Source organism: Tympanuchus pallidicinctus, unplaced genomic scaffold, assembly GCF_026119805.1.
Source record: "Tympanuchus pallidicinctus isolate F22 unplaced genomic scaffold, pur_lepc_1.0 scaffold23, whole genome shotgun sequence".
Lineage (NCBI taxonomy): Eukaryota > Metazoa > Chordata > Aves > Galliformes > Phasianidae > Tympanuchus > Tympanuchus pallidicinctus.
In genome coordinates this window covers 5485515-5510469 of record NW_026294740.1, presented here as the reverse complement: position 1 = coordinate 5510469, position 24955 = coordinate 5485515, and the positions used below count along the sequence as shown (strand labels likewise).

The 24955-nt window shown below is 43.4% G+C and overlaps 1 protein-coding gene across 4 annotated transcripts in view; it reads right to left on the bottom strand.

The window, feature by feature from the left end:
- RPTOR (regulatory associated protein of MTOR complex 1) overlaps nucleotides 1–24955 on the bottom strand; it is a 118956-nt gene that overhangs the window by 66495 nt on the left and 27506 nt on the right. For all 4 annotated transcript variants that reach the window (XM_052687521.1, XM_052687522.1, XM_052687523.1 and 1 more), the window contains exons 4-8: nucleotides 24796–24954; nucleotides 21370–21516; nucleotides 14833–15008; nucleotides 8585–8644; nucleotides 403–503 (exon numbers count right to left, since the gene is read on the bottom strand). In XM_052687521.1, the coding sequence (XP_052543481.1) occupies nucleotides 403–503; nucleotides 8585–8644; nucleotides 14833–15008; nucleotides 21370–21516; nucleotides 24796–24954 (643 nt within the window). The remainder of the gene's footprint in view (nucleotides 1–402; nucleotides 504–8584; nucleotides 8645–14832; nucleotides 15009–21369; nucleotides 21517–24795; nucleotide 24955) is intronic.

Here is a 24955-nt window from a genome sequence, read left to right as displayed (position 1 = left end):
GCAGAACAGAGGTTGAAAAATGGGGTGAAGTTACTTGGCAAAAGATACACGGTGCTGTCAGCAAAGAGAGAGAAAGTTGTTTTTTCCATGATGCTGACAAAGGCTGCAAGAAAACAGATTGCTTTTTCCAGATACAGTAAGAAAATTATTCAAGCTAAAGCAACCACATTAGCACTGGAAAAAACCTTCCTAGTTTCTAATTATCACGTTGCTGAAATTGTTGCTGAGAAGAACGAATATAAAAAATTTAAGTAGCCTCAAGATCATGCCTGAGCTGCTCTTTCAATATTAAGCTTTAATTTTCTCCTTATTTCAGCGTCTCGTTTCTCTCACTCTTCATCCTGCTTTGAATCAGCAACACTCCCTCCTGATGAAAACTTGCTTTGCCTGCCCAAGTCGTACCTCTAGGCAACACGTTCCACGCAATGGTGTCTGTGATGGCTGTGAAGATCCAGTTCAGCTCTCCCAGGGGAGTTCTCCTGTCATTCAGCCTTCCAGGAATCCTGTGGGGGAAGAAGGGAAGGGGGAACAAGGACGTTCCCTATAAGTTGGGCTTTTATTGTTTAAACACGTTGCACACAGTCACCCTATAACTGCATCACTTGTTACGGTGGTACCTATATGCACAAAAAGCATAACATAAGAAAATAGTAATAATTTCTTCCTATTCTGCTTTATTATTCTTTCTCTGTTGAAGAGAACAAACTCCTTTCTCCCCAGAGTGCCAGGAGATTGCCAGCACAGCATGAAGGGAAGCACAAAGCACTGCCTCTGCTGCTGCGCTCAGGCTCACACCGGAGCTCACGGCCATCCTCCATCTGCTCAGTGTGCACAACTACCCAGGCTGCAACAGGGAGTGCTGTGTCAACCCTAAAAATATCAACATCTTGTCAGCAATACATATCTGGAGTCTATTTGTGGTACAAAAAATGCTGAGGAATCCAATTGCTAATTTTATCAAATATTTTGATGTAGGGAAAAAAAAAAAAAAGTGGCAGTGATCAATAGCTGGGATGGCAGCTTTCCAAACAGCAAGAGACTCCTGGCACTGCAAACACACAGGACATGCACTGAAAGTGAGCAAGATTGTCTTTAAGATTCTGTCTTAGGTAGGAAAAAATAACTCAAATCCTCCAAAAAGCTGCAGTACTCACAGATCTGTTCCCTTTCTCAGACAAAGCAAAAGCAGGGGACCAACTAGTGATTCTACAGGAATAAAACAGCAGCACGTTACATGAGCACTAACCAAATATCTGCTTCTAAGCACACCTCCTCGGAGCCAGAGGCCCATTACAGCACACAAACAGCAATGGACTGAGCTGGCACTCGGTCTGCCACAGCGAAGGCCTTCACTGTGACTACAGCAGCTACGTCCCCTCTCTTCAGAAGCAAACCAAACCGATTCCTCCAAGCATTCATGATGCCATGGAGTGAGAAATTAAAGGTTACTCCTACAGCAGAGAAGGACTTGAGCATTGTGGATGAACACTCATCAGAGGGAAGAATCCTCATGCTAACGAATACATTGTGCTAGTGGATGAAGAAAGAAGAGCATTTAATCATTAAGAAAGAGAAGCAACTGAATGTTTTTAAAGGTTTCAGGCACACGTGCTTCAGAGGAACACGAGCTATTTAGCTCTGCTGAGGAGCAGCCAGGTGGAAAGCTGTAGCCAGAGATAGGCAGAAGGGCAGAGCAGATAACATCCCATCCCCCTGGGCTGCCCATTTGTTACTCCAGGCATCAATGCACCAGGGACAGCCTGACAGGGATTCAGCACGGCAGAACAGCACCAAACTGCAGCCTGCCAGCACAATGCAAACCTAAGAGATTCAGTCTCTGATCCATGGAGGGACAGATTTCAATCTGAAAGTGTTTCCATGAGCTACATCGAGCTGCTTGCTTTTTGGTTGTAACTGAAAGAACACTACAGCACTGCCCAGGTGCGTTTCATGTTGGAAGGAGGGAAAGCAGCTGTCCTGTTCACCACCTGGGAGGACCTCGCTTTTGTGAACTGAAAGAAGGTGCTCAAATTCATTTCACCCAGCTGAGCTTGTGCTGTATTTGCTCAGCCATAACAACAGTCCAAAGGAGCTGCAGGACCTGCAAGTGATGTCTGCTGTGAGTCAAGAGAGCAGCCCAAGGTCTGCTGGGCACCACGTCAACATCCACTCAGGACTCAGGGAAAGCAAAGAAGCTGTGAATTGTTCTTCAAGGTCTCTCAGCTTCCTGTTCTCAGTTTTCTCAGATATCCTTTCTAATGCTTTGTTGCTTTGCATTGGGAAAAACAAATTCATACAGTGAAAGTATCAAGACAATCTATATGAAGAGCAAAGCTTTGTCTATGCTGAGTTGTTCTGATACATATGGCAGCAGCATTCCCTATGCAGGTTCAGATGAAGCACATTCCCTTGCATACATTTCTGAAATAGATAGAAATTAACATCTTATAAAAAATTCCTGTCTGTCTTGATATCAGAGGAAAAATATACAGCTCTGAAACTGTTTATTAACTGATCCCCCAGAGCAAGCAGAGGGAACACAAGGCCACACAACCGCTCTTAGGAGGATTTCACATCAATATTTGCATTGCAGAACACCCTCTGCAGCAAAATACCAGCATTTCATAAGTTGTAATGCTATTAATTAGAAACCAAAGCATTCCTTGTTGAGGTATTCCTTGCAAGCCAAATGCTGAGCTTAAGCCTTCTAAAGGCCGCTTTCAAGTCAGCTTTCAGTGCAAAGAGAAATAGTGTTTCATGGTGGAGTTTGAATCTTTACAGCAGATGGAGAGCTCTGCATACAGTTCATACTAGTTTCTGTTTATTAAATGCAAATTGTGTGTTGATAATTATCTTACTGATGGCACTAAGCAGGAATGACAGGCTGAAACCAAAAGTTGATGCTAGCAGCACAACCTACGAAACTCTTTTCATTTGAGTAATCTGCTTTATCAGGGAGCAAGGCATGCTTATTGTTTGCACTGAAAGGCTAAAAATGGCTTCTTGTTAGTTTAATACAGGTTCTAGTTTGGCTGTTAAAATACACTTGGTATTTTTGCACCAAGCAACCGTGCTTTCTAAGAGGAGCTGCCAGATTCATAGAAACAGAGCTGCCTGTAGGGACTGCAGTCACGAAGCAGACATTAACAGGACGTCATTCGCACATCTGCCGTGTCATCAGGTGAGTTCATTTCCTCTCTGCCCCCACACGCACTCAGGAAGGTACAAGCTCCAGCACTGCGAAGATTAATGGTGCTCAGCGCTTTGCAAACCTATGCATTAGGTGTTAATGGTGAGGGTAGAGAGTGTGGAATAGCACCAGAATGAAAGGCAATACGTTTCAATAACTGCGCCAAACCGTAGCAGGGCTTTCCGATTTTGAAGCAGAGCTAGAAAGAGCCATTAGGATGAAATTGGCAGCACTGCTGTTCTCTGTGCCGCACACAGGAATCAATTAAAGTTGGAACAGTCAGTACGATAAATCGACAGATGAAAATCAACACGTGTTCTCTGCTCCTAGATCGGACTGCTCAAGCTCTCATCCCAGAAACCAGAGGACAGCTTGTACCGCTCCAATGAAGAGCTGAGTGATCGACGGGGGTTTAACACAGTGCTGCTCAGTGTCAGTAGACCCTGATCACCACAGATTTATTTGAAATAGTCAATCAGGGGGTTCCCGTTCTGTATTTTTTAACTCACCATCTACACCTCTCTCAGAGGAGTAGAGGTCACTTCACTATTGCAATCTTTTCAGAGTTTCACTATAAAAATCTTCAGATGAAGCATGTCTGAGACTCAGCACACTTCTGTTCCACAAGATGCTCTTCCAAACCTGTCCTGTGATTCTAAACTGAAGTTTCTAATACCTCGTATTTGGACAGGCACCTACGTAGCCAGCAGGCTGCAACGCCCCAGAAGTATCCTCCCCCACAGGGAACACTGCTATCATCTTGGCATCACTTCTCCTGATGTCTTTCTCATTACGCTTTGACGATCACCAGAGAGCCTTTGACAGTAAGCACAAAGCAGGCTTCATTTGTAAAAACTGTTTTTGAGGGAGGGGAAGAAAAGGAAAAAAGGGCAGGCTGCCTCAGCTGCTGGCTTCAATTTAACATCTCTGGACTCTCGATTGCTTCTTCCATCAACTTCCTGACAGACGCCTTTACAAAGACCTAAATCATTGCAGTCTGTTGTGAGAAGGGAAGACTACAAAATGTCAGGGTCACTAAGGAGCTCGTGCTAGGTGTTAACATCAATGTCCTTGTCAGAAATTTAGCAAAATCCTATGAATCACTTTAATTACAGGGGAAGCGTTTACTTCAAAGGATGCCAGATTTTCCCTTTGGATGGGCTCCACCATTACCTCTATTTTTGTACTGTAATACATACAATGTGAGATACACAATAAGATACTGAAGACTTCAAAAAACAAAACACATTGGCGTTGATTTATAGCTGCAAACATTCACCATAGTTTTAGCATAGGGAAAAATAAGTAAGTATACTTCACATTTTATAGCCTCAGGGAAAAAAAAGAGGAGAGTATATCACAGAAAATGGTAAAACAATTCTGCACACAGCATATGTGCTGCAGCAATCTCCTGAACTGGCAAGAACTGCTTAGAAGTGATCAGCACAGCTAATGGGCTCAAAGACAACGCGCTCTCATCACAAATCACACCAATGGCGCAGGGCCGCCGTGATGCAGCTCCTGAAACCTTGGCAAACTCCTTGAGGAAGACAAAACGTTTGAAGTTCTCCAATGATTTTTGTTGGAGACTTCTGTCAGGCTTTGCACACCAGTTTTCAATCCTGTCGTCGTTCTGCACAAAGATACGAAAGAAGTGTTGCCATGAAAACCATCCTGTTGAGTGTAATCTTCACTTTGTATATACAATAGACTTTGCCTACACTACAGGCTGTTTCCCTGTAACAAGAGTGATCAAATTAAATAGTCAGTTTCAGTAAAACCAGATTTGCTACGGAACAGAAGTGTTTCAGTGCCTTCCAAAGAAGCATTCTCCCTGCACTCGAGTACCCATTGCAGACAGGTAGCATGGCACAGCATCCTCACAGCACTGACTAAGACAAGACATCCTGAAATATATGCTCTACTGCTTTCTATTGAATTTTGCAGAAGAAAATGAAAGGGAATGAAAGCTGCCTAAGTCAGACCTAAAGGCAAACTAAGATTTGCTAGTATAAATCTAATTAAAATAATTTAAAAAAACTAAGTTGCAGAATGGCAGAAATTGGACTAGTTGAACTGTAACTTCACATTGCTCATGATTTCAGCTGAGATCACCTGGAAAAAGCATTAGGAATTAACCAGCTGCACTCCACAGCCCATCCCCCAATTTACCATTCTGACACAGCTGATTAATTACATTCTGAGGGCACACACAGGAGATATTTGTTACACGACAGCAAAATTTCTACATGTTCTCCAATTGCATTACCTTTGCTGCGTGATATCTTGGGATTTTATTTTTCCTACTTTGTCTTTAAACAGGCTCCTACTGAACACCATCAATAATCAATAGGCACTCCAACATTAATAAGTTCTGGGCCCTGACAGTCTATAATGCTTAAAATGGAAACAAAATTAATTTTAGTCCCAAATTCGTTATTTCTAGTGATTGTTATAAATAGATTTTGTGCTGGTGAGTGACAGCCCCAAGATGGGCGCTCTGCGTCGGGAGCAGCAGCAGCGCGCTGCAGCAAGACACATCTCTCCCACGGCCTCCTGCCTACGTGACATCCAGAACAGGCCCTCTGTAACAAAGCATGACAACAGGGGACAAGATTTCTCACCCTTTGCCAGGCACCAAATGGACCTGGGCAAAAATCTCCTGGGAAAGCAATATACTGTTGTCACTCTTTTGAGACCGCGATTTCAAGAGGGAGAGCCTGTGCAGCAATGCAGGGCAGCCTTGCAATCACACAGCCCCAGCTCTTGGTACCCAGCTCACAGCCCATACACCAAGCTATACTGCCCCTTAGGGAATTACTAAAAATGTCTAAAGGCAGAACAAAGCCTCCGTTCCCTGCACTCAGGAGCCCCACAGCCAGCTGTGAGATGACAGGACAACTTGTCATCGAGCAGAAGGGACCAAGGGAGCCAGCAGGGATGCCTGACATCAGCGCTGCCACGAGGGACAGCCAGAGCTGCCCCAACTCTTAGCACTCCACCAACCTAAAGTTCTCCTTTTTTCCTTTACAATTCATTGCCTGGCTCCAGCAAACATCTTTATTTCTAAATGAGGGGTTTTTTTTTTTACCTTTATCTCAGCAGATCTGTAATAGAAACGCACATCAGGATGCACCATGCGTTTATTCATCAGGACGCCGGTTCAGCCTAAATAATTATTAGTTTGGGCCCTTCAAAGAAGGTGCAGGCTAATTTAGTCCCAAAGTCTGCAGCCTAATTAGAATATAAACTCTCTCCACAGTTCTAAAGACAACTAAATTATAAATTACAATACACACAAAGGCAAATGGAGAAGTATTCTAGTGCTATCTTGGGACTGCAATAAAAAACATGTGTTTTCTCTAACTGATGATACGTAGCATATTATTATGTGAGGGTTTAAACACCTGGTATCTACAGGAACCTATTTCTAGTGCAGCCTGCATGAAGAGGGTCTTCAAAACAATCCTGGATTTGGTGACCTTGAGGGCCTTTTCCCACCTTGCTCATTCTATGATTCTCTGACCCTACAGAATCCACATTCGCTGTGGTATTTATCAACAAGGATATTGATGATTTTTTTCAGTAAACCATTATTTGAAGAGTTTTTAACCCTCAGTAACATGAAGGTTCCTTCCATGAAGGAAGCCAACTCCTGAGCTACCTGGCTCAGACTGTCACTGACATTGCCATATGTTCTCTGCTTTGACACGCTCTTGTAGCAGTCTGTTAATCACAGTTAACGTAACACAGTCACTATTTTGGACCACATTTATTCTGTGACCCAAAGAGACCCCAGCCTGCATCAACGGTGAGCACACTGGTTCAGAAAGAAGTCATCCCTATTACTTCAAATGAGCTCCCTAAATGATCCCTAAAACCATCTCCCACTGTGGGCCATGCTGGTTTAGGTTTGGAAGCAATTTACGTCTAGATCCTATTTTAGCAGTCCATGGTTACATGGCGTGAATAACCAGACATGCATTAGGGCAGGAAGCAACTAAACTTTAGAAATAAATACAGCTTAAACCATCTGCTTGTCAGCCTCACAGGTCTCGTGTTTGCTTTAGAAAGCTGAGAAATGATTTTAATTTTGGTTAAGACTAGTGCTGCTGAAATACAGTTTTGCAGAATCAATGCTTTGTTTCTCCAACCGAGATGAGAGGATAATCAAATTTTCACGTGTAAAATTGCCATGATTAAATACCCAGATTCTCCTGATAAGCCTGTCTATGCTTAAAATGCACCCTGTGGAAGAACTAATGGCATTGAGAAGCATCTTTAACCTCATCAGAATGAGAAATGTGCAAGTTACTCAACAGGGAACGATTCGCTAAAGCAAAACCTGAACAAGAAATGTTAGCTGATGCAACCTTACCTTACCTCACTGCCTCTGCTATCACCCACAGTTTGCTATGGGCAGCACGAGCAATGAGCCACTGCTGTACTTTGTGACACCATTCGGAAGATTATCAGAAAAACAAGAAAGTCTGAAATATCTCTCCCCTTTAAAAGCTTATTACTCTTATAACTTATAACTCTTATTACTTATAACTCTTACTACTTATAAAGCTTATTGCTCCTGCTTCCTCAGCCCCTTCACGATGCCTCTCAGTTCCACAGCTTTTGTCTCAGACCAAGGATGGTAACCGGGCTGTGGGCACCCACACGTCAGAACAGCAGACATGCAGGCTCTAATTCATCTTGACAATGATATTTCTAGCATCCAAACTCCTCAGAAATTGAACAGCGTTTAATTAATTACTCCCGGTTTGTGCGCGTGTAGCAATGTTCCCAGAATAGGATATTCAAAAATAATCCACAGGGAGGACAGAGTGCCTGCATCCACTGCCCTGACTTTAAGAACACGCTTCCCATTAAAAAAAAAAAATGTGAAAAGCCAGCAGGGACCCTGGTGGGCAATTATTATTTCAAAGGCCAGCTTGTTGGTATAAACTGAAGGAGATTTACGAACAGCTTTCTTCCCTCAGCTGCTTCAGAATCAGTAATTACGCTCAAATATTGTTTGAGAAGAAGGATTATAGCTCATTTCAGTGTTAAGTCAGAAACATAACACTGCTGGAGAAAGGGTAACAGGACAGCATAGCAAGGAAATGAAAGGCAATGCTTTCGGTGAGCATTTTTCTGCTCGTGGTGGTTCTGGTGATGCTGGGTGGGCACGTCTGCCCCATAGGTGCCCATGACCAGAGCTGGCTGCAATGGGACACGGACAGCAAACCCATCAGGGAGGGACCCTGTGCAAGGCTTGCAAAGAAATTTCCCCTTGGATAAACAAGTGAAATGCTGAAAATAGCCAGGAAATAGACCAACAGGGGAAAAAAAAGAAAAAAAAATAAAATATACATATATATATATATGTGAAATCTGGCTTACTTCTCTATCAAATCCAGCGTGACTCCCGGCACCAGTCTGACACTCTTCTGCATACAAAACCTGTGGAGGAGAAAACAAAAACAAAACACACTCCTTGTATATTTAACAGCAAAGTCTGTGTGGAAAAAAAACATGGAAGAAGGTTTTTGTTACAGTGTTTCTGCTTTTAAAATAGAGTTTGGGTGGAAAACTTTCCCCCAGCACAACCAGAGTCACACAGGGCCTTTCACTTCTGTCACACTCCTGAGTATGTGGCCATTTCCAGTGCTGAGTGTCAGAGCCAGGCTCTGTCACAGTGACAGCACTCCAATGCATGGGGGGAGCGGGGTTCCTGGGGAGGGAAGGAAAGGGGAATGGTGCCCAGCATCCCTGAGGAGCCGACGCTGCAGGCAGGGCAGGTGATGGAGGCTGGGAGCAACGTGTCATGTTCAAAACCCACAGTTATTTAATTAAAGAAATGCTGACTCCACTTCCTCAGCACTGCAAGTACTGCTGCTCCAGGACTGCATCAGCACAGCACTGTGCTGGGTGCAGGTGGGAGGCAGCACGGCCAACAGCCCCGCTGCTGGGATGCGCTTTGTGGTTCGGAGAGCAGAGCTGGGAAACCACAGCTCCAGGAGGAATAACAGAGCTGTCAGTTGGAGAAATGACTTCCTCTCGTGTCACCACGATGCCAGCCTGCTTCTCAGCATTCAGAAATCCGCTCTCTGCTGTGGAAGAGCTCACTGTGCAGCACAAGAGGTCGGTACTCAGCCCCTACACCGGAGCTGAGGCCCCTCAGCAGACAGGGTTCCCCAGCCTCTCCTTTCCATGACACCGGCATCCGCAAGGCTTTCTCTTAGCACAGCAGAGATCAAGATGTGCCGAGGTCATTTTGAAACCTTTCAGTCACTCAGGATGTCCCTGTGGTCCCCTTGCCTGCAGGACATCCATTATTGCCAAGATCAGGGATGGGCTCTGAAAACCTAAGTGCTCTCTAGGCTGCTTTCCTGAGGTGTGTGCCATCCATCACCAAAAAAAAAGAAAAAAAGGCATGAAACTATCTATGAAACTATCTTCTGCTACAGCAGAACCCCAGTACAATCCCTTACACACAGACACCTCGCAGAGCTGCATTACAGAGCCACTGAGGGAAACACCACTCTCAGACAAACCCTGCGAGCAGATCTCAGCACGGCAGAACTGGGTTATTGGAATCAGCCTGGAATCTCCCTGCAGACTGTGGATGCCAAAACACTTCCTCGCTGTGCTGCTCAATGTCTCTGCATTACGACATATCTGAAAGGATTAAAGCAAAGCCTGCACAACTTTGGGCTGTTACACATTTGTTTTCCACAAAGAAAAGGGTTCCACCTATCACCATGTCACACAGCATTTTGTATTTACTTTGGAAGCCTCTCATGTGAGTTATGATATGACCTCAGCACTCAGCAATATTTTACAAGCTCACAGATTAATAGGACAGAGCTGCAAGCAGCAAGGCATGTTGCAGAAGAAGGATGAGCTGCCAGCACCAAAGTGCAGCCTGATTCCTTGGGCAGGCAGCAAGGGACCCCGAGCTGATGAGCAGGGTCTCACCCGGTGCTGGTTTGCCTCAGGGCAAACAAATATATGAGCCTCCTTGTTGCAAGGATTTCTTCTGAGCACGAGGCCTTTGGTTACAGCTGTTCGGACAAAGAAGCAGAAAGCTTCCCCGTGCATACAGACATTCAGGACATGTGTACATGAGAAATGCCCCTGCGCCAACATTTCCTCCAATATCTGCAGCAGTGAGATATGCACACCTTTGAGGGTCAGCTATAAACATGCCCACACAATGAATGCGTTGCACAGCTGTCAGTTTGCACTCTCCTTAGGGAGTTGCACTGTGGGCAAAGATGTAGATAAACTTACATCCAGGCTATTTTGGTCAAGCCTTGGCTCCTCAAAAATGACAAAATACAACCAGACTGCACTTGACTTAGAGAAGAAAAACATCCTGCCCTCATCACAGACCTGTTTATATCCGCCTGAATGGGAGCTTAATGCTTTTGTCTGTGCTTGATCTATTGGTGCATTTTGGTGTTTTACAAATCCCCACTTGTGAAAATTTCGAAAGAGATGAGTTCATTAAGACCCCTTGTAACTGCTAACAGACTATTTGCATTTCCTCTCTAACAAGCAGTGATTGCCAAGAAAATGTACTTGTAAACAGAATGTTCCTTCATCCTGTATCTGCAACCTCCCTCTCATTACTCCAAGGCTCCAAACGTGATGTCTCAAGTGGATGCTTGGTGTCATCAGGCAGGAGATGTCAGAGCTGCAGTAAAAGTACCAATACACACCAGGCGACACAGAAGAAAAGCAGTAACATGCATAACAATGCTCAGATTTTTCTCAGATAACCCAGGAATGTTTTGAAACTCAGTTTAGTTAGAGAAGTCTAAGTGTAGGACAGGGGATTGGCTCAGTTTAAACCCCCAGACCTTCAAGCACAAACACAAAATGCATACATTGGAAACAAACACTTTAAATGTGCAACTGATCCAACACAAAATCAGCTGTCAGGAGTCAAGCGTTTACTCCCAGGCACTGACAATCTTGCTGCACGTGGGTCCCAGTGCACACAGCTGAGCATTTAAAATTCCTGAGTCTGAGGTGCTTTTAAACTTCGTTTATTTTTGGCCAGAGGGGTTTCCTGTACTTTTCAGGAGCACCATAACCTCACGTAAGGAGGTTCTTCAGGCAGTCCGGACAATTGCAGCCTTCTCCTCTAAATGTAAAATTGTGAAATTACTCTTGCAGCTTGTTTATGCCTTCAGGGACTGACAATAACATCAGCATACGATGCACCACCAAACACAACTTCCAACTGCTTTACTGCAGACAGTGCAAGAGACACACAGATCTGAACACAAAGTGCACCAACTGTACTCTGATTGCTGCCTCTCTCTGCAATAGCTGGTTCTCCTTCTTGGTTAAGTCAGTCAAGATTGACAATCCATATGTCCTACCTTTAAGCTTGCCTTATACATAGCTGCAACATACATTTGGAATGTCAGCTCACAACAGTGACTGCACATGAAGACAGTCAGTATGAAGCTACCCAGAGTTCAGACAGCAGAGCTCTGAAATTGTCAGTCCGTTTGATTAAGAGTTTTGTGCACCAAATTCAGGTGCACCATTCATCCATCTGTGTTTCTATCACCAGTATCTTTTTTTTTCCCGGCCTGAGGTGGATGCAATTCCATTTGTGAAGTGATTTTGTCAATCAATTTATCCCAAATACACACGCAAAATGGGATGTACAGGAATTGATTCATCCAGCTTTCATTTGCCTATAAACTCCTCATGTGAAACCTCATTAACTCGTCAGTCTGGACTTGCAAAAATCTTTTATTTCAAAAATAATTTTGCAGAGCTCAGGGCCAGCTTTAACAAAAGGGTCCAACTGAATTAGAAGAGTATTTTTGGTTAAGTGCCTGACATACAGCTTGCACTGAACAACTGCATGAGGAAGGCAGCCTGGCTCCACATCTATTCTTTTTAACTGCAGTGAATAACAACAGTCTGCAAGCAAGTTCTCATTTGCAGAACTTGCATGGATAGAAATACAACAGTAATAATGCCAATCAATAGGGAATATAAAAGGAGTGTAATCTGCAGATTATAGAGGAGATTTTCTTTTTTTAATATGTGCAATAAAAAGCAACACACATAACATTTGGATTCGATGCAGTAGGAAAGGCCTCACTAACCAGGAGTTAGCAGAGCACCCACCTGCATCAGCACCAACAGTAGCTGAGGTTCATGGCTCTAAATCCTTTACCTGGAGAGTATTCTGACAACCCTTCCTGCCAAACACAAGCGAGACAACTCCAGGCATCTCACGCTGCACCAGGAGCAGCTCTGCTCAAGAACCTGCCTGTCTCCCCTCAGCCATGTTCCCATGGAGATGAGCACAAGCCTCCTGAACAGATCAGAATATCTGGAAAAGCCTTTCTCAATAATACAAGTTGTCCATCAAACACTGTTGTGTGAAGGGTTGTATGTTCAGAGGGGGCTTCCTTCCAACCAAAACAACTCCACCTGAGCCTCCACGTCTTCACCTTCACGATCACAGCTCTGTATTACACAAAAACACCTTCACTTTACTCGAGAAGCTTCAGTTTGTGGCAAACCAGTTCATCTTCAACAGAGATCAAAGCTCATGCCGTGGATTCCCACAAAGTCTTTCCAAAATAGTGAAAACAACACAAATTAAGCAGGATCGCTGCGTCTTTGTGGTATTGATTTAACTCAGATTCACAGTAATGAGTTACTGAGAATAATTGCAAGCTTCAGGTCAGACAACCTGACAAGCAATTGTTTAACTCCTCACTGCACATTAACACGGAGTCTTGATGAAAATATTCTCCCTGGAACTTGAGCTCAGACCTTCATTTGCTGAATCCTTTGTGGCTTTTTGTTTTACCTACTGGTCTTGCACTCTTTTTGAAAAGTAATTTTAGAAAGAAGCCACATTTGTTTGCATTTGCCAAGTGGCACTCGTTGTCACCCGTGGCTAGCCTTGAACTAAGCAGGTAGAACATTGAGTTCAATTTCTAAGTCTCCCTCTGTAGACAAACACAGCTGAAAGCTTCAGCTCACATCACGCTGCTTGGCTAGCAGTGACTCAATGGCAGCCATATGACAAAAGTAGCTCCCTGGAACCACAGTAACACACTATTTCTCTAAGTTCCCCTCAAGGAATTTTGCCACAAAGTGATTTCCTCAGCTTTTAAAGAAAGCAGGCAGCTTGAGAGTTTCCATGCTGTAGGCAGAGTTCAGGAGCAGCCTACCAGGACCGTATCAGCACCCAGGATGAGACCAGGCCCCAGTCAAGGCAGACAGCTCGCCTTGAAGCACTGCCAAGCAGCAGCTGCACTGGAAGCCAGCGTGCTCCTTCCCCCACCTGCCTGGAAGGGAAGCATTCTGTTCTCTCAGGATTAAATGAGATTAAATGCCTCTGGCTAAGCAGCAGGCTCAACCCTGTCACCCGTCTGCAAGTGCTCACTTGGGAGTTCTAATGAGTGCCTAATATCGCAACCAAACTTATCTTAGATCAACAATATCATTTTTAATTTTTCACAATAGAAGTAGTAATACAAAAAGGATATTAAAGAAACGAGAGGAGTGCACAGCTGCCTCTCCCATTCAGAAGTTTGCCATTCCTTGGCAGAAACCCTAGCCCAATCTCCCACAACTTCAGACTCCAGGTCCCTGACACATGGGTTGGAAAACTATTTTCTTATTAACCTTCCCAAAAATTCCCTCCTAGATAATCCTCGTGTCACTGCAGCTCTTCGCCCTGCTAAACTATCAAAGACTTTTGACTGTGCTTACAAGCAAAAGTTAGGTGTTCAAAGGCACTATGGATCTAAACCAGAACCTGGCCACATTAAATCACTTTGTTTGCTGCTTTTAGAACTCAGAGAGAATCTGACTTGTGAAGTTATTATGAGCATCTCCAGAAGTCATAACTCTTGCAGATGCAGTGACTCAATTGCTTATGGCTGTCTGCCACGTCTATATGTTTCTGCCTCTTTTAACCTAGTCTGGCTAATGACCTGGAGTTTTTCATTCTGGACTACAAAGTACCTTAAGAGGATGAACTGAAACGTGCTGATAGGAACAAATCAACAGAGCTCTGTACCTGCAGGGACACACCAGATTCCTGATACCACATCCTCAGCTGGCACCAAACTGCTGCTGCTCCTCTCCTCTGTTGGGTAAGAACACTGTCCTTTCAAAGCTCCTCCTGTATCTAGCAGGTTTTTGTAACCTTATGTAACATCTTTCTTCGGTTTATCGCTTGGTCTCTTTCACTACAGCATTATTTAATGCTACTGCATTGTTTACAGCAACTGCAATATTTGGAATATCATTTGTATGAAGGACAATTTGCAAGGAGTTGTTATTGCACTATGTACTATTTCTGCTCTCTGAAGAAGCAGATATTTAATTCCCAGAACAGTAAATCCTTTAATCTGAGCAAACCTAGATATTGAGCTGGAATCTAAAATGTAATAAGTAGAAGATAACAGTTTTTTCACCTTTCTAGTTCTGATTAATAACAGTCCATCCCAGACACATAGTTCAAATCTTGTAATTCAATACTGCAGAGAAACATTAGGTTAAATGAAGCACTTGGATTAGGAAAACCTATCCTTTCGACAGACAACGACACGAATGAGGCACTTGCCATCAACAGTGGAGATGATCCTTACCATCTCAGAGCAATTTTGATCGGCGTAGTAAGGCATGATGTGAAAAGGTCGGCCGGCAGATCGGGGATCATAGGGAGCAATTCATTAGCTTCACATGCTGCCAACTGAATGCAGTTCTTCATCGATGGAGGCAAAGGCATTTGAGCAAGAGGATGGTTTGGGTTAATTGCAGCCACCTGGACAGAGCACAGAAATCATAGAATTGGTGAACTCCAACTCAGGAAAGGAAATTTCAATCTCATTTTGAAAATAACCAATGAAGAGCTGCCAAAGTGCAACAGATCTTCAGATTCAGAGAAAAAAGAAACCTTCCCTGTGCCTTTCTGAAACAGGTGAACAAAATAAATGCTTCAGCCACCCAAAATTTCCATTTGTGGTGCTCAAAGGTTCTTAAACAGCATCGCACCAAGAGACTGTAATGCATGCAGTGCCTCCACTGCCCGTTCATGCAGGACCTGGAAGCAAAGACCCGGCACAGTGACCCATATGCTGCATTATCCAGGCTAACAGAATACTTTCCACTCAAAGACAAACACTTTGGCCAGCTCCTTTTATTCCCTTTTTTTTTCCCCTGAGTAAGGTAATACAGTTGACTAGAAAAACTCATTATTTACCAACTTTATAAATGAGGAATTCCATCTGTCTCAAGAGGAAATTAATTCTGTGTCTCACAAGTGTTTATGGGAAATACCTGTGTTACAAACCATGAGCCTGGCACAGTCATTTTCTAGCTGAGCAAAGCACCCTGATAAGCCACAGAGAAGCTTCAGGTGCTATTTCACCAATTCTGCAGCCTATCAAGTTTTTTGATTCTTTAAATATTCTTTTTCCATTCTAACCCCAGAGGAGGCAGTGACACACTTCAGCTTTCACAAGTTGGCCAAATTAGCTGAGATCTGTCCCTGCTCCCCACTCTGCTTTCAGCAACGAGTGATGCCATACCTTGGGTGGAAATGAACCTACACTCCAGTCACCTAACAGTCCTTACTGCACTTCTCATAATTGTAACCTGCATGCTAATAACAAAAGAAGATAATGACAATACCGAAGACATCTTTTCTTTTAGAAGAAAGGTGTGACAGAATGGGAAGTGCTAGCTCTTCACAGATGTATAAATACAAAGCAGTCAAACTGCTTCACATCTGCTATTAATTTCTTGCAGAAAGACTTGCTCTCTGGGCATCCTTGTAAATGAGCTCCACAGGTGGGGAGAACATTTAGATGAATTTTATGCTTTCTGAGCAGTGTGAAGCACTGCAGCCTTGCTGGTTGTTGTGTGCTGGTAGAGCCTCTCTGCTCTGATGGGGAAGGAGCTCCTGCTCAACTCCTGGCTTCTGTGCAGTAAGACTAACTAAAGAAGCTGTGACACATGCAAGATAAATATTTGCCCATTAGGAGATGATCAATTAACAAGCAAAAAATGAACATGCAGTACCAGCTCGTAATTACAGACCTTGTTAGATTTCTAGGGATAATGATATAGCAAAACATTCTTTTACAAAGTAAGCATGAAAGACAAAGGAGAGGAAAGCCCAGTAATAACTTTTTCTTTACTCAGAACATCCACCAAAGTCAGACTGTGACTGGATTGCTCAGCTCCCTCAAGGATAAAACTCCTCATTAGGCAGAGACGCAGAGAAAGTTCACGGCTAACAAAAGGTTAAAAGCAAAGCAGCAAGAACGCACTAATGCACAACTGTAACAACAGTAAACAGAGTGATGCTTCCCCATGTGAAACGTTATCAAAATTATTAATAATACATATTTATTTACAATTGTCGTTCCGTCGTGTCTCAGCAGTTTCTGTAAACAAGCAATTAGATGAAGACCTTGCAGCAGCCCATAACCAGCTCACAGCTTCTGCAGCAGCATCGCGCTCTCAGAACAGAGCGATGCACACTTTCCTGGATCAGCTCGCTAAAAAACACCCTCACATCTGCACAGCACTTCTCATTTCACCTCTTGTTAATTCATTCAGGGCAACTGGCAACCCACAGCCTTTCAGACAAAATAACAGTGATAACGTTAACTTTTCAATTATTCAGAAACAGGCTGAAATCATTCCTGTAAGATGGTGGAAATTAATTTGTCCTGAAAACAAACTATATCTGCCCCAGCTAAGGAGCACTCGGGTTTGTTATTTGCAAGAGCACCGACAGAAGGACGAGCTAACAGATTTGCAAGCATTGCTGCCTGGGACTAACAGAAAAGGGAAACGATGCACGTCTTTTAAACTGCTGTTACCGAAAGCATTTATGTGCATATGCAGCTACAGGGAGAAGCAAACACCTGATGAAAAAACAAGATGGGCAAGTCTAAGTGAAACCTGGGAGAAAGTGACCCAGCACAGAAGCTCGTTATCACAAGCGTTGGCCAGACTTGCTAGCTTGACAGAATTCCTGCTATGAGAATCCTCTTCCCCTGAGAAGATATTGTTCCTCTCTCCCAGCAGATGGTGGATTAGAAAATCTCTCCCCCCCAGACATGATGCTAATGCCAGATAACATTCTGCCACACTGTTGTTAAGCTAGTTTTTTGAGAATTAATGCTGAAGATGGAAAAACAAAAGCTTTGAGTTCCTCAGCCCTGATGAGGACCACACGTGCTGCTGGAGGGGAGAAGCACAGGCACTGCCACTGCAACACTGAGCTCCCAGCCAGGTAGGAGCAAAACAAGCCAGCACACAGCTGTAAGCTTCACTGTCTGAAACTCAAACAGTGCATCTGAAAACCAAACTGCAGCACTTCTTGCAGCCAAGCACACATCCAGAAGACATTTTTCAGCCTTCACTTCTGTACATCTCAAACGCGGCCTTAAGACTACAGATCTATTCTATGTGGAATAATCACGAGACAGAGGAAACACCGTCACAATTACACAGAAAATTAATCAGAAATATCCAGCCTACTGTTTTATCATTGTTAGCACAGCACACTTAAAACGCCTGCTTAATTTTCTAGAATTGCACTGTATTTATATGCACTCACAGAATCATCAGAGCTAGCTAATGAGATGATTAAAAGCATCCATTGCCTTCACTTCCATTACACGTTATAAGCAAGCTCGAAAGCAGGCATATGCAAGGTGTTTTCTAACTAGGTTACTGCCAGCCCTGTAGGAACCATTCCCCTGCTGCTTCCTGACAGCAGCACGAGGTCAGTCCTGCCAGTCCCAGCACCTCCTCGCAGCCAGAATCCCTGCCACAGTGCTCAGCAGTGCCAAACAGGACATCAAGCAGGAAAGCAACAGCAGGAACTCCTGTTTCCAAAAGCTGGGGTCAGTTTCCAGCTCTTAAAAATATTTCTTGGGAAAAGAAAACAACAGCAATCTGTTACAAATATTAGAACAACCCTTCCCCCACACCTTCCACTTCCCTTCCTGCCCCCAGAGGCAGGATCAACTGCAGAAATGAACCGTTAATCTGATATATCACACTTGTTCCTGCACCACCACATCCAGGCCATGGTGCTAAGTGGCTGGGTGCTGTTTGCAGCCGGCTTTGGTGCCTTAGGGAGCCGCATCTTCTGCCCTTCCTCCTCACCTCCCTCAGAGAAGCAGGCTTGTGGAAGATAAAAAGTATTTCCAATTGTGATGCGCCTGCCAGGAGGAGACATGACAGATCCCTGCCTCCGGTACACAAAGTCATCATCATCATCATCTTGCTGAAACCGACGTGCTTCTTCCCATCCGCGCAGCCCTTCACTCACACAGATCAGCAATATCTTATTTATTAACAAGAGGCATTTCTTAAAATTTCCTATTCAAGGGCTGTTTTGGAGGCAGCTCTCTAAAGAAGACAGTGCAGTGCTGCGTGGCACAGTGTTATCTTTCCTCAGGTATCTGAGAGAAGAGTTAACTGCTTTCCTATCACTCACAAGTTATTCCTTTTGTGCCTCTATCCTTTGAAGACAGAGTAAGATTTAGATTCCATATTAAGAAAGAAAGCCTTTATATTCTACAGACAGCAAAGAACTAAATAGAATGGAGTTGCAAGCATACCTCTAAGTATGCTGTAATTAATTCTTATAGTCCTGGTAGAACTGTATGTGATCTAATGGCATCTGGCCAGCAAGCAGCGATCCCTATGGCTGGATCTGAGCCCGTGGTAAATGAAGACCACATCCTAGCCCTCAGTGATCAATGCTGTAACACTGCAGATGAAAACATTCATCCTGCACAAAGTGAAGCCTCCAGATCTGCTTGGAAAGTCACTGATATTTGGCTTGTCTGCCCATCTCTCAAACGCTTTTAAAGATTGCTTGACCATACTTAATACCACAGAAAACTTAGAAGAATAATGGGAAAAAATATGAATTCTGATTGTTCTAAGTATGACACACAGCACTTAATGAAAACCATGAGCTACAATGTGTGTTTAATCTGAAAATTCAATTTCTTAGTTGGTCGCTTGTGTCAAACGATCATCCATCTACTGCAGTTTCATGGCATGTAATCCCTTCCTCACCCTCTCTATGCTTCATAGTATTTTCTCTCCTTAATTAACTTCACCAACTAATTTCTAGATATCTAATGGAAGGCACATTAAGAAGAAACACATTACTATCAGTATCTAAAAAACTGCATATTAGCTGTGACTACAGAATAAGAACTTTATAACTGATAGTCGACTACTGCAGTAGCTTACACTGGGAGAGGGCTGCACTGTGTGAAAGCCAGGAAACATTCAGGAATTAGTGAAGGCTTCATACACACAGCACACTCAAGCCATAAGAGAGTGCAACTCGACACAGCACTCCCAACAGTAAGAGGTTTGATTGGGCCAGTTTGCAAAACGCTGAGATATCAGAATCCCTGCAAGCACTGTCTGCAGGCATGGCCTCCTGCAACCTCCAGCATCCATCTCACATCATGGATGTTCTCAGACACATAACATTACATATGGAGAAATAGTTGGTTTCCATTATCCCAGCCAGCAAGTTGTTCTAGAACCTTATCCTTTGGATTTTCTAAAATCTTGTAGAGTAGACTGACTCATGGACAGCCATACACCTAATTGCTCTTGTATCAACATTATCCTATGAATACTTCTCCTCCCATAAGCTTATCCTTCAAGGAATTTATACACACAGCCACATCTTCCCTCAGCCTTCACTCTATCTGATTAAGAAAACAGCAAGCTCCTCTAATCTCCTTTCGGTAAGATGGGCTAACAATTATCTTGATCACCCCAGCAGCCCCTCTGAGCACCAGTTCCAGCTTCACTTTGCTTTTCATGAACTTGGACACCAGCAGAGTCATTGCAGAGCCCCACAACAGCTAAGAGCCTCATAGAGAAAGCAGGGACAAGGAGGGAGAGTGAGGGTGGGTCCATTTTAACCTGCTTAGGAATAGAGTGAGGAAAGAAAAGAAAAAATCTTAAGGGCTTATTTTACAAACAGAAAGACTGTCGAAGATACGGCAATGAAAGCTGTGGGATGACAAAAAAAGAAAAAAACTTGAAAAAGGAGAGCAGATGATGAGCACCAGACATTTTTCCCTGACTTAGAGATTGTAGTTTTCAAAAAGGCATCTATTACCAACACCACCGATCCATTCTGCAGTTTTATATTCTTCCCAAGCCACAGACTTCGGGAAGAATCTTTACAAAGTGCAGCAAAGTCACTGATTGAAAAGGATAGGAAAACTGGAAAGATCTACATGTCTGAAGCTATTAGGCTGGTGTCTGTTACTAGGTGTATTTCTACTTGCCAAGAAGTCATGACAAAAACATCTTCAAAAACTGGCATTTGGAATGAAAGGAATTAGAGCCAGAGCCAGTGTTAACACCTACTGACAGTTACACTTGCTGCAGTCAGTTGCCCATTAACTAAAATTCTTCCTTGAAGATTTTTTTAATTCCATCTCTTTGAACGACAGGAGGACAAAAAGTTAATCTTCCAAAATGTGCTTTCCATGCAGGCTGAAGCAAGCAGGGGGATCTGGGAGCAAAGAACTCTGCATCCCAGGACGACTCCTGCTTCCTTACCTTTCACTCTGCATTTCAGATTTACTTCAATAAATGTATTAGTAATTATATTTGCAACGAAAGGCAGCTTTCCATTAGACACACATCCAGCTTTCCATTAGAAACACATCCAGCTTAAGCATTCTTTGAAACCAAAATCATCAGTGATGGTCCCTCTGTGCACCAGGTTTATTTAATTTGGTTTCACGATTTTGCATTCGGCTCAACAACACGAACTGCATCCAAACACATACCCACACACTACACTTGTGAATCTAAAATAAACATGTCTCGTTCACTTCTGCATTTATCTCAGCAGAAAAGACCATTAGTGCACAAATTGATTCTATTAACATTACCATTTAATTAGCACTTGTATTAAAAATGATTCAAACTTGAATAGAATAGCAAACTAAACCAGACAGACTGGAGTGGCAAATCATTTGCAAACTAATTTGGATTTCAACGTGGCTTTAAACATTTTTTTTCAGCCGTGTATGGCAAAACAAGCTTAAACTTAACCCTACTGCACAAACAGAAACAAAAAGCGTTGCAACAGGTCGTGATCTCACCTCCAGCTCTTGCTCCCTCTGTAGTGCAAATTGTTTGAATGACTTGACAATAAGGCCAGCATTGGAGCAATCATAGACGAAAATGGAAGGACTGCCCATCCAAGTCTGCAGGTCGTATATGGACAGAGGAATATACTGAGTATAGTTCTGAAAGAAGAAAGAAACACTGAAGTTACAAAGAGGCAGAGAGGCAACAACAGCACTTCCGCTGGTAATAAAACACATTTGATAAAATCCAATTCTGAAAGCACAACATAAAATCTGGATTGAACTCTGGACATGTTAATCAAGATCAGTATCAACCAACATCTACTAATAAGAACTACAAATCCAACGTCAGTACAGAAAACACATCAGATTTCACTGTGGTACTGTTTGAAACACTGAACTCAAACTAAAATGCTGAAATGTTAGTGTGTATCAAAGCACTCCTTACGCTTCCAACCAGCATTTAACAGTCCTCCTTTCAGCTCAGATTTCTGTAGTGCTGATCAAAGATGTAAACCAGATGCCTTTAATTTAACATCAATCATCTCAAACTGAAAATCCCATCAATAAATCAGGACTGATAATTAAGACTACGCAGCCCATCAGCAGCCACCCCATCTTAATTTAATGAGACGCTTCAGGATTTTATTAGCTTCTGTGCAACTTTCAGAATTATCCAATATCATAATGCCCACAAAGCAAAGTCAAGTACCATCAGCTCTGCTTCTATAAACATGAACAATTTTCCTCCTTCTCTTCCTCTAATTGAAGCAACAGCTCCTTACAGAAACAGAGGGGGAAGGCTCAGGCTTCAAGTTAGCTACAAGGAGTCGAACCTCAACCTCAGGAGCAGAGCTGAAAATACACACAGAGATTTCTGCTATCTGAGCCCACGAAGAGTCTCTGCTGGACGTGGCTGCCTGCAGAACCCTTTCCATCCGCAGCCAGAGGGCAACCTGCTCATGTTGGTACCGCGCTGAGCTCTGCCCGAAACCAGCAGTAAAAGCTGCAGTGCTCCTATTAACATCAGCAGCATGATGGATGGGATCATAACTCTCATTTAAATTCAAGAGACTTAAAATAGCTGTAATAAAACTTCGACAAAAATCAAATTTTCAAGGACACGTCGGTGTATATGAAGACAGAAGTGATTCGAGACCATATGTTAGATAAGGTAGGTAATACCAAGTCAGCCCAAAAATCCAGTTTTGCCTATACATAAAAAGTTTTGATTGTTCTATTAAAATTAATAGGAAAAATTGTTTTGTTACAAATTTTTTAGGGAGTCAAGAGCTTGGCAAATTGTTACAGGATGGAATGACACACGAACAGCTTACTCTCGGCACAGACCTGTCATAAGGACACCCCGAGGGTGTCTCAGCAAGTTGCAGAAAGAAAACCTGCTCTGACACGTATTACTGATGAGATTTTAGGGACACACGTTGTTTTAACTTTAAATTTATAAAGCATGCTGCTGCAGTTCAGGACAGCAGCTCTGACCAGTACTGTGCTACCGCAAACCAGCACAAATTTATGTTCCATGATTACTGTAGGAGTCACACACAGCTTATCAGGCCTGCTAATAGCATGCAAGCGAGAGAAGTTGAAGGAGAAAAGAGTGTTAAATAACGGCCTCCTAGCGTGGCTGCTCAGGGTGAGGTGCTGCTGGGGCTGTGGGCACAACAGAACTTTGTGGGTTGGGTTTCATAACTAAAATTTCCTGGGTTAACCAACATCTCCCAACAGCCACCTGGGCCTGTGGAAATGAACGACACGACAACTGAACAAGAGAGTGAATTGGCATCGATTTCATAATCCATTTCTTTAAAAAAGCTCAAAAGCATTTCAAAGAACGTTCCTCTGGTTTTCAGAGGAGTTCCCCAGAAGTCTGTGATAAACTTGTTTGAACTTTGCAGCCTCTCATTGTTTCTCTTTTTTTCTTAAAACCACGCTGTGATTTTGTCAGACAGCAGCAGTGAGCAAAACCACACGGACAGCATGGATCCTTATTACTTCAGCAGTGCTCACAATAAATGCATGAAAAGCAGATGACTGCATCTTGATGCTTTGTTTCAATGAAAAGTTCTATTTCCAATTCCTTCTCTACCAAAAAAAAAAAAAAAAAAGTCAATATTTGTAACATGCTGCAAAAACTACCAAGTTTCGCTGTCACTTGTCAACGTCTGTGACGATTAAGGTTCTTCTCCAACAGTCCATAAAGATACATAAAAGACCTCAGTTCTTTATAACTAGAGGAGCCCACATCACATCCCCCAGCTAGAACTGCAGGCAAACTGGCAAACACCCAGTAAGCTCTTAATAAACCATTTGGCACAGCACACAACTTCATTGAGCAGTAATTTCCTCTTCTTCCATGTGTAACACATTCTGCTCAGCATTCTCACTGGCTTATTTATTACCCACTGGCTGTTAAGTAAGAAGAAGGTCACTCCTATTTGTTCTTAAACACCAAATTCGGCTTCAAAATAATCATTTAGGATGGTGGTCAGAATACTAATCAAGCTTCCAGTAGAGATGCACCAGAATGAAGTTATGCCCTTTTGCACTTTCTCCCCTGCCTTTCTCTCCTTGCTCTTTCAAGCTATTATTGAATGCTCATTCAATTACAAAAATAATACATGAGAAGTATGAGAAAAGAAGTTCAGTATGTTCCTGAAATAAAATAGGAGCGAATCTCTGCAAGCTGTGTCAGCTGGATGCACTCCCCCGCCACCAGCAGCACCTCACACACTCCTAAGACTCCCTTCGAAATCAGTTACCTTTTAATAGAACACTGAACAGCTTTACTACCACATCTATATCACACCTGGTACCACCAGAAAGGTGCTGCACAGGATCTACATAGCTGTACAGATCACGGCTAAACAGGAATGGAAAGTCTTTACAAAAAATAAGAGATACATAGAATATTGCAGAGGTTCCTCGGTACTCTCTGATCTGGAATGAGAGCTTAATTAAATGATTTATTGTTCTGCAAATCATACTCACGCAATTTGAACGATGGTTATTCAGTTAGCTGAGCTTTCAGAGAATCACTAAGTTGGAAAAGATCTCCAAGCTCCCCAAGTCCAACCCCAACCCATCCCACCATGCCCACCGACCACATCCCTCGGTGCCACATCTGCATGGCTCTGAACACCCCCTGGGACAGTGACAGCCCCAACCATCTGGGCAGCCGTGCCACAGTGCCTGGCCACTCCTTCTGGGAATGAACTGCTCCTAATATCCAACCTGGATGCGAAGCTAACTTCATGCTGAGAACTCAACCTCAAGAACATGGAGAAGGCAGACAGCTGTCGGCACAGAACCAAAAACCTGTAGGCAAGTCATATCCTGAAAACTCATCCGTGTGACAGAACATCATGAGCGTTTACACAGCCATGAAGGAGAATCAGCTGCCTTAGCCCTGCTTCTCACCTTGTTGAAGACCCAGATCTCCCCGTTCACCGTCGGCCTGGGCACTCCATGCCCATTGTAGTGGAACAGCACCCGCTCCTCCTTGGCGTTGCGCCGCAGCGATGTGCACAGCTTCTTCACCTCGTCCACCGTCGGATCCAGGCTCTGCTTGTACCTGGCC